Source organism: Olea europaea, unplaced genomic scaffold (genome assembly GCF_002742605.1).
Source record: "Olea europaea var. sylvestris unplaced genomic scaffold, O_europaea_v1 scaffold1372, whole genome shotgun sequence".
NCBI lineage: Eukaryota > Viridiplantae > Streptophyta > Magnoliopsida > Lamiales > Oleaceae > Olea > Olea europaea.
Window position 1 is genome coordinate 259,150 of NW_019231229.1, and position 10,453 is coordinate 269,602.

At 35.9% G+C, this 10,453-nt stretch overlaps 1 protein-coding gene across 1 annotated transcript in view; it reads left to right on the top strand.

The window, feature by feature from the left end:
* Positions 1–411: 411 nt before the first annotated feature.
* Positions 412–10,453, top strand: part of LOC111375395 (histone-lysine N-methyltransferase CLF-like) — an 11,245-nt gene continuing 1,203 nt past the window's right edge. The window contains exons 1-14 of the mRNA XM_022998216.1: positions 412–688; positions 1,667–1,768; positions 1,867–2,192; positions 4,602–4,763; positions 5,548–5,632; positions 5,814–5,960; positions 6,059–6,106; positions 6,185–6,256; positions 6,528–7,189; positions 8,278–8,431; positions 8,526–8,746; positions 8,955–9,086; positions 10,068–10,158; positions 10,351–10,398. Of these exons, the coding sequence (XP_022853984.1) occupies positions 641–688; positions 1,667–1,768; positions 1,867–2,192; positions 4,602–4,763; positions 5,548–5,632; positions 5,814–5,960; positions 6,059–6,106; positions 6,185–6,256; positions 6,528–7,189; positions 8,278–8,431; positions 8,526–8,746; positions 8,955–9,086; positions 10,068–10,158; positions 10,351–10,398 (2,298 nt within the window). The 5' untranslated portion in view covers positions 412–640. The remainder of the gene's footprint in view (positions 689–1,666; positions 1,769–1,866; positions 2,193–4,601; positions 4,764–5,547; positions 5,633–5,813; positions 5,961–6,058; positions 6,107–6,184; positions 6,257–6,527; positions 7,190–8,277; positions 8,432–8,525; positions 8,747–8,954; positions 9,087–10,067; positions 10,159–10,350; positions 10,399–10,453) is intronic.

The following is a 10,453-nucleotide window of genomic DNA, read 5'->3' on the forward strand; positions in this document are numbered from 1 at the left end:
GTTCATTGAATAATAGTTGAATATTAGAGATTAAACTATTCCATGTTGAAGGTCGAGGATTAACTTCGGAGATAGCGATGGCTAATAGGCGAGTCGCTCGTCAACTCAATCCATGAATAGCTAGCTTTTTGGCTTAGTTAATTAGTTTTTTAAAAGAAAACTTGCTTATATTTGAATTTATTTTATTTTGAAAAACAACAAACAAAAAATTAAGAGCCGCTCGTGAGCAATTCGACTCGGCCTATTACCACCTCAGGTCTGTTGAGGACCTCGACTATCATTTTGGGTTGGGTTGGGTTGGGTTGGTTTGGGAGAGGGAATTTACTTGTAATTCGGTGAAGCTAATATCTTAGACCCGGCCCAAGGAGGATACTGTAATCCAAATATAAATTGTCACCATCAAAACAGTCACGAAGAAAAATAAAAATCAAAGTACATAACAAAGGATGAACAAAAACACAAAAGTGCTCTCTTAGGTCCCCCAAATCACCATCTTGAATCTAGGGTTCTAAAAATTTCAATTCAATTCTAACCCGCCAAATCCGAATTTTCTTCGATACGGACCGACTGGCTTTCCTTGAGTCGGATCTATACTCAGAGCTCCATTGCCGGATTGAGCTCAATCCCTCCGGCACCGGCAATGTCGGAGTCCAAAGCTTCCCCATCCGCCTCCGGATCCGACCCTCCGGTACGTCTTCCGATTCGCTTGAGTGCATTTATGCTGTATCTGTTGTGTGCATTTCGTAATATTAATTTTACATATGGTAGAAATTTTTTCTTATCCTCTGGGCTTGATACGGTTGGAGATTGAATAGGAAGGTACATTGTATTTTACTCTGCTGAAGTTTAGGTCTGTGGTCTTGCTATATGTAAATTATATATAACTCTTTTCTGTCAACTGTCTGTAGTTTCGGGAGCTGGATTTTATTTTTATGGTCTTCTGTAATTGTATAGATTGTATAATTTCTTAAATTAATGTATGTTTTATAGATATAATTATACTGTTTTAAGGAGAATTCGAGAATGAAATATTTGTGATCTTAGTTGAATACAAAATGAGAGACTTGTGGTGACATTTGGTAGGTGCATTGATAAGTCAACTACTTCGTTTTATGGAGAATGATAAGCATGATTTAATGATAGTTAATCTTCATTTCTTAACGAGCAGTGTCATTAAGTTTCAAATCTAAGTTGTAAGACTACATTTGGCAAAAAAGTTGCGGGATAGATATGAACTGAAAGGAAAACAAGATGTATAATAAACGACATTGATTTACTAGTCCGGCTTTGAAGTTTGAAAAAAAAAAAAAAAATGCCGTTAAGTTGTGCATTGGTATAAATGCTAGAGTTAATGACCTTACCTGTTTCTGGAAGATCAGTCTGCACGTGTCAACTAATAAAATACAATTTGCTTGCTAATCCTTGTAGTTGTGTGTTTCCTTTCAACTAATAAAATACAATTTGCTTGCTAATCCTTGTAGTTGTGTGTTTCCTTACTATCCGGTGTTGAATGCGGGTAACAACAATTTTTAATATTTTACCTCAATCATGTGGGCATCGTAACTTTTGCTCTCTATATTATTACCTATAATTCATTTGTAATTCACTTATATAAGAAGAAAGAGGAGTTATTTTAACTTCTTGCTGGACTTGCTCACTTGGACAGACTACCGGGCATCAAGAAAGTCTTCTGTCAACCCAAGAAATACTAGCAGTTATTGATTCTTTTAAGAAACAGGTTGCTTTGGATCGTTGTGTTAGCATAAAGGTGCCCTTTGTGATACCCATGATCTTTACTGAATTTTAATTTAGCCAGTTCATGATTATCAAATAATCTCTTAAGTTGTGTTCCTCTTTTTTGTCCAGAAACATATGGAAGAAAATACACAGAAAGTGGCTGATGTCACAAAAAGTCTTCTTAGACTATCGATGGAAAGAAGCAATCTTAAGATTATTGGTGCTGACAAAAGTGTTGATTTACTGTCTAAGAGGCAGAAAGATGCAATTGATATGCATAATGGTATTGGTACGAGTAATGGGGATAACGATAGCAGTAGCTCTCAAGAAGATGGATATGGCTCATCGGCAATTCTTTTAGGATCTAGTATTGCAGTCAAGAATGCTGTTCGTCCTATTACACTGCCGGAAGTGAAAAAATTACCACCATATACAACATGGATTTTTTTGGATAGGTGCGTCAAGATTTCTATGAATAAGGCATAAGAAGTGCAGTTAAATATTTATTTATATCTTCCAACTGAAAGATTCTCCCCGTTCATTTTGATAATTTTATGAGTAATGCTATTTGTACATCATGGTTTAAAGAATGATGATATGGAAGAGAGAGAGAGAAAAAGAAGTCAATCAGAAGTCAATTAATATAATCTACATCATCATTCTGTAAATCATGTTGTACAAATAGCATTATTCTAATTTTATATATCTAGAAACTTCTTGAGTTCTATCGAACTTTTTCATTGCAGCATTTGAGAAATTGTCATTGTCATCTGTTTTGATAATTTGAAATTTTCATAAACCTGGTAAAGGGGCTATTTTTTAAAGTAACTAATGTTATCAGGAGCCTGTAGAGGCTTTGATATCAATATTAAGGCATTGATCACTGTGATCACAAATCCTGTCTTTTGCACATTTGGTACTATACTAGTTTGGTTCAGAAGATTAACTTCTTCAGTAGCTGACAGTATTGCTACCATAGATTATTGCTAATGTTTTTTATTAATCATACAACATGCTCAAAATATTATTAGTTTTTTATTATTTACTGCTAATAGCATCAACAATTTTTGTCTTCATTCACATGTATATGTTTTTGTTTTCCTTTATATTCTTTTCTTGATGATCTGTGTTTACTTACATCTACGTTTTATCTGTAGTACACAGCAATGTATTTGTTTACTTTTTATGCTTCGTACTCCATTATTGATGTTCTAGTTCTCTCCATGGGATGCCCTAAAAATTAGATTCTATTTCGAAGAGCCACGACCTCCGAAGACATCCTTCACCAACTGACAATCTTAAAGAGGCATAAATTGGTGTGCTGATTAAAGCTTGAAAGTGTTGAAAAAATGCCATGCATGACAAATGGAATTCCAAACATCGAACATCATTTTTTAAGGAAGGCAGTATTAGTTTTCATTTGAAGACTTTCCTATAGTTTCATGTTGTACTTTGACACCAAACTATATTTCTATAAAATCTCATATTCTACTTCCAACCATGATAACTATGTTGTTTGACCTTGGAGGTCAAAAACAATTAGTGGACAGTATTATGTTATAGCTGTGGTTAGGGAAGTTGTTTATATGAATGATCATCATTAAATATATTTGTAAGCATTTAGGATTATGTACATTAGATATGCAAGAAAAGGAACCTTTACCTAAGACATGTGAAGTTCAAAGAGATGCGTCAGAGTCAAGGTAATACAAGAGGTTGCTGGAGCTCTTACGTCCAGTATGCCCCCCTTATTTCCAACATGCTATGGTGCCCCAAGGTGGGTAGGAGCGTGTTGAATCCGTATTGCTACAGAGCAACAACCACATAGCGTCTGCGTCAATTGACATTTTGAGGTCAAACAAAAAATGTAGGAGACAAAAAAAAAAATTTGAGAATAAAAAGTCGAATCAAATGAAATATTATGATACTTGGTATTTTATTGTTAACTTTCAGAAAGCTTTAGAAATGGAAGCAAAATATTGTTTAAAATTATGTCTTTTTGATCTTCAAAAGTCAAATACGACAGCCATTTTGGAATGGAGTACTATCTACAGTTATGAGTCTAAAAAGTGCCTATCTTAATTCAGTAATGCTACAGTAGCATTCCCAGAAGGAAGCCCAATATATATAATGAGTTCAGAAAAAAAAAAAAAAAAAAAAAAACACTTTCAATTTCTAGTGCATTCTCCAAAACTCTCTCTCAAGTGTTGCTATTTGTGGTGTTTGCCTTAAATTCATGGAGTAAGTGGCCCTGCATTTTACTGCTAGAATTAGTTGACTATGGGATTCATTTACATTTTACTTCTACCTTATGTTACTTAATAGGTTCTGCCATATCTGACCCCTAACGTAGTTTTGGCTTGTAGTTGTAAAATTAAATCCTGGTTATAGTTCAAAAGAATATCCTATTCATCCTCCCTAAATGTTTCTTATAATTGGAATCCTGGATAGAATCACATCTCTTCTTGGGGATCTCTTATATCCAACACAATTGGATAAAGTACTTGGAATTTGTTTTGAAATGAAGAATTCCCTATGTGCTTAAGCTTGACAGATAGCTGATGAGGGTTTGAGGAAAAATGAGTTTTAGAATATAACAGGGGCTAAATAAAGTTTTACAGAATGTTTTTGGACGGCATAGTCCACCTGCCCCATTTGTTTTTGAATATTAAAATTATTACTTCGGAAAACAAAGTTGTATTTCACTAAAAATTTCTTGGCTTCACTAGTTGAAGGTCATTGGTGTCGCTGATTCTCTTTGGCCATGTGTATTTGTGGCTTCGCTGATTGAAGTTTACATTTTATTGTCATGGTACTGTTTTGTTGGTATAAGGGTCTGTGATTCAATTATATCCTTGGCGCAGAAATCAAAGAATGACAGAGGACCAGTCAGTAGTCGGCAGAAGGAGAATTTATTATGACCAAAATGGTGGCGAGGCTCTAATCTGTAGTGATAGTGAAGAAGAAGCCAATGACGATGAAGAAGAGAAGAAAGAGTTTGCTGATTTTGAAGATTATATTCTGCGGTTGGTATATCTGATGCAGGGCATATAACTCATCTTGTCGCTTTTCTTCCTTTTTTCAATCTGTGCATGAAGCTACAGATTTTTTCAAAGTATTGTTTGAATTCTCATTTTTCATGATTATCAGTGTTCTAATTAATCCTCAGGTTACTGGCTCCTTAAGTGAAAGAATTTTTCTCGTTCCTCTTTTACTATTCTCTTTTGGTTCATTATTATGTCTTCTGGAAGATCCAATATAACTGAGGGCCATATCTATTATTTTCCCTGCTGATAGCCAAAGTTTATATCCCATGTATTCCCTAGTTCTCTCTCTTCCCTTTCACCCCTTTGAACTCTCGTATGCAATTTATCCTGACTTTCCTCCTGTGCATCATAACTGATTTAAGGATTTTCCAATCACTGCCAGAAACGGAGAGCTTCTTTTTTCTAAATGCAATTTAGATAAAGAAATTTCTCCCTTACCTTTTCAAAAAAGAGTATTGCGAGTTTCATTGTGAAGGGATGATATGGCAATCCCTCTTAATAGCTTGCTGGATGAGGTATAAGATTGAAGGATTTGTTCAATGTGGTTCTTTGAGTACTAAATTTGGGAGCTACATAGTACAGAGAACAGAGGACCTGGAACTGCGCATATTGGCCATTATATTCTTCTGTTTACCATTTTTCCCTCTTAGTTTCGATTAAGATTTCACATATAATGTCTTGTTTGGATTTTGATCAATGGAAAATACAATAATATTGGGTAATCTAATTGTTTTTGTTCTCACTGCTTGTTTATATTTGCCAGAATGACTATTAAAGAGGTGGGGTTATCTGATTCCGCATTGGATTTGTTGGCGCAGTGCTTATGTAGAAAATCTTCTGAAATCAAGGTAGAACTGCAACCACAGGTGACCAGTGAACTGGTCATGTTGGTTAATCTTTTTGCTTTGTTTACCTTGAATTTATTATCTGAAAAGAAAAACTGGTCATAGCAAGAACTTTGGTCCAGCTGTTTCCCATTTGCTTTTTGCTGGATTTACAGATTAAACTACCATCAAACATCTTATACAGGCAAGATATGAAGATCTTTTTAAGAGCGAGAATGCCACATGCGACGTGAACAATGGAAATATTGACGGCTTTGTGAATCCTTATATTGATAAAGATCTAGATGCAGCTCTGGATTCATTTGACAATCTGTTTTGTCGGCGCTGTCTTGTAAGCATGAAATATTGACTTCGATTGTTCTAGGACTGGAAGTGAAAAGCACTTGAATTTTGTGCATCCTACATGATTTCTCATGGTTTTCATCGCAGGTTTTTGATTGCAGACTGCATGGTTGTTCCCAGGATCTTATATTTCCTGTAAGTTAATTATGTCACAAGTGTCAAATGTTTTTTAGAATGATCATTAGCTAATTACAATGTTAATTTTTCAATTAGGCTGAGAAACAACTACCATGGTCCTGTCCGGAGGTGGAAAAAAAACCATGTGGCCCAAATTGCTACCGTCAGGTACTTGTTTCTTCACCAGTTATCAGAATATACTAATATAACATAATTTCATTTCACCATACCTTTATTGTAAAATGTCTTGCCCGCACCTTTTCAGTGTTCTTACGACGTGTTTAGGCCACTGCATAGTGCACTTCAATGAAATTTACACATCAACAGAGAGTTTCCCCCTTAATCCATGCTATTATTCTTGCCAGCACATTTTACTACATTCACACTGCATCAGGTCCTTAAGTAAGAAAGTAATGGTACAATGTGCTCTCATGGGCAGGCTATTCATGAAGAAAAAGCTGTCACTGCATCCGATAATGCTGCTGCCGTGCATATACAAAAGAGGAAGCAGGGAGGTCCATCTGTACACAAGAAGTCAAAGTCTTGCCCGAGTGAAAGTGCTTCTTCAAATGCAAAAGACATATCTGAAAGCAGTGACTCAGAAATCAAACTCATTAACGATGTTCCTTCTATACCTAAGTGTAAATCTATAGGAAAATGTGGGGGAAACAAAAGGAATAGTAAGAGAATAGCCGAGCATGTTTTAGTTGCCATAAGGAAAAAACAGAAGAAAATTGCTGCTTCAGACTCTGAATCTGTTGCAAGTGGGAGTCTCGGTTCTAAAGATATGAATCTTCAAGCTCCTCGACGAGAAAGTAATGGCACTAGTTCACAGAAATTAAAATCTTCGAGTTCTAGGAAGTCTAGTAGGAAAGAGCCTTTAGCTCCGGACAGTAACAAATCTTTGCAGGGGGATGCTCCTAGTGGGGCATCAAATGAGATTGAGAGTAAACGACCTGTGACTAGTAGTGACGATACCTTAAAGAAAGAAGAATTTATTGGCGAGAGTACGTATAAACAAGAAGTAACTGATGATAAATGTTGGAAAGCATTTGAAAAGGCACTATATGAGAAGGGGCTTCTGATTTTTGGCCGGAACAGGTTAGTTATTCATATGTATCCTTTGCTTGTTTTAGATATCTAGTTCCCATGTTCTTAACTGTTATGTCATCTGAGTGTAAAGGTATGTTGTATCTCCTGAGTTAACTAATCCAATGACTATCAGACAGCATTTTTGTGGTTGAGGATTTGTTTAAGCAATAAAAAAGACTGATACTCTTTTAATTAGTAAGTCATAATGGGTTTCTGTGCTGTTTAAGATAAAGTTGAAATCCTCGTGCTTTTCACTTCATCTCTTGTTTCTTGCCTTCAAATTGGTAGCATTACTGTTTGACTTTACTTGTACACTCCATGTCGTAGCTTTGTTTGACTTTAGAAGGTTTGCCCCGCTTGCATCTACTCTTAATCTATGAATCATAGACATTCTCCTACAAAAGAAATGTGTCCATTGAGACATGTGTTTTGTTGTACTCCTAGGATGCAATGACACCCTCTCAGCACTCAGCACTGATGAGCCGGTGTTCGACACGACCCCAACACGTCGTCGACACGTGATGGATTCAATCGATGGTGTGTCCAAATTATATTTTGGTTTTGTATGGTTGGACACGTCAGGGGATACATTGTCAACATACCGGAATTAACTAAAACAATTTCACTTTATATAAAAAACTAATATTATCAGATTGTCAGGGATATGTCATTCGGTGCTTTTTGAAAAATTACACGTTTGCGTGTTCGTGTTGTGGCGTGTCCTACACTCGTGTTCGTGTCGATGCTTTCTAGCTGGACACCAATACTCCTCGGACACTCCATAGCACGTTTTACATCTACTATAAGCATTTTCTTTCTATGTTATTTTAATATAACAAATTGCTACTCATCCAAATTAAATATTCCGCCAATTAAATTCAAAACTAAAAAAAAGCATTAATCTTTTAAAAGTAAAAAGCATATAAACAAAGATATAATCTATATAAGTGTACCAATTTCAAATAATTTAAGCCCATGTTTCTTTTTTTGACACGTGTCTAAGTGTCCATGTCGTTTAGTACTCAATTCTACATGTTACCATTTCTTGCCTCTCTGCTGTCAATGTTGTAATGAGAGAACCCTTATTTGCATTGCAGCTGTATGATTGCTAGAAATCTGATGAATGGTCTGAAGACATGTTCAGAGGTTTTTAAGTATATGCATCACTCTGAGAATAAGCAATTCTTTCGACCTTGTGATGGAGTGACCTTTACTGATGGCTATTTGAAAGCTGATGGTAGTGAAATCTTGGTAAGTTTTTTGTCACTTTTGTATGTCACATCACATACTTGTCCTTGCGTATCAGTTTTAATATGGTATGCTCATTTTCTTTTGGGTGGACAAGGGCAATGCTGCACGTAGAAGATCTAGATTTTTACGTAGGAAAGGTAGGGTTCGTCGCTTGAAGTACACGTGGAAATCTGCAGGATACCATTCTATCAGGAAGCGCATTTCTGAGAGGAAAGACCAGCCTTGTCGGCAGTACAACCCTTGTGGATGTCAATCTGCCTGTGGAAAAGAGTGTCCATGTCTTGTTAATGGTACCTGCTGTGAGAAGTACTGTGGGTAAGTGCCTTAAATATAGTATTCTTTAACTTTTATACAAGAATTTTGCTGTTTGGAGTCCCATGTCAACTTCCCCATTTATTTTGTGCATCTTAAGTTTGCTTCTTTCTTCTTATTTTCATATGCTGTTGTAGCTTACTTGTCCATGGTTTTTGAGCTTTATGCTTTTGCCTATGCATGCTAATTGCTGCACTGTTTTTCCTTTCAGGTGTCCAAAGAGTTGCAAAAATAGATTTAGAGGCTGTCACTGTGCCAAAAGTCAGTGTCGAAGTCGTCAGTGCCCCTGTTTCGCTGCTGATAGAGAGTGTGATCCAGATGTTTGTCGAAATTGCTGGATCAGGTAGGATGTTACCAAATGTTATGGTTTTCTTTACATTTCACAATCACCAAAACTCAACGACTTATTGTACCATCTTGTGAATTAAAAACCCTTTTAAGTGCTTGATTGGTGATGCTTTGAAGTGCTTATAAGCTGTGGGCTTCTACAAAATGTGTGGATATTAAGTGGGTTTGGGTCCTACGAAATGTGTGGATAAAAAGTATGTTTGACGAACTTAAAAAAAATTTAAGCCTTGCCAAACACGTGCAATAAAGTGGGAGAACTTTCCTATCCCTCTGTAGAAGTGATTGAAACNTTAATAACATTGTCACTTATAAAATTAATAAATAATGACATTGCTACCATTTAATTTATTGCTGGCTGCTGGTTTTTGTCTAACCAGGATAGGAGATTTGGGGTTAGAAGAGGGGAGGGGATAACAGGTGACACAGTCATAGGAAGACTCATGATGCTAAATGATGAATCCTGTGACAACAGGATACTTAAGTTGATCTGAGATGGTTAACAGAGAAACCCCACCATCTCTATTAACTTCACATTATGTTTCTTGCACTAATATTGGAAGTTCTAAAACTTGTTTTGGTATGTAGTTTTAATTGCTTAGTAGCTGAATCCTACTATATTTTTCGACTCCTAACACACTATTGGAAGATAGGAACCCCTTCCCCCCCTCCTTTTCTTTTTTTTTTTTTTTTACTTTTTTGTTCACAAGCAATCAATGGTTACATATGTGTAAAAATGTAAATTTATTTCACTGATCTTTTTATTTACTTTATATTCTAATCTAGTAGAATTTGAGATTCAAGGATATAAACTGCCATGGATAATCATGAGATGAGATCCTTTTGAAATCTGAATGGTGTAGAGAATGCCTAGAATTATTTACTTTATTTTGTTATTGAAGAATAATTGGATTTTTTTTCAGTTCCAACAGTTTTGTATTAGATTGCAGTACTGATACTTTTTTATTTGACTTTACAGTTGCGGTGATGGCACCCTCGGGGTTCCTTCTCAAAGAGGTGATAATTATGAATGCAGGAATATGAAGCTTCTTCTAAAACAACAGCAGAGGGTAATCCTCTTCTTGACTACAATTTATTGGGAATATGACTTAGTTTGTCATCAGTGTTGTACATTCCCTTGTTGTATTGGATGCTTTTTCAATCAAAAGTTCTTGTAGTATTGGTTATGCTGGGTCCAGTAGCAAATGAATGAGTGATGATGATCTTGGTAAAAATTAACGCTTGTAAGTATTTATTTGTAGGTAATGCTGGGAAGATCAGATGTTTCTGGTTGGGGAGCATTCTTGAAGGTTATTTCAGAATATTAATTGTTTGGGCATGATCCCCCCCCCCCCCAACCCCCCC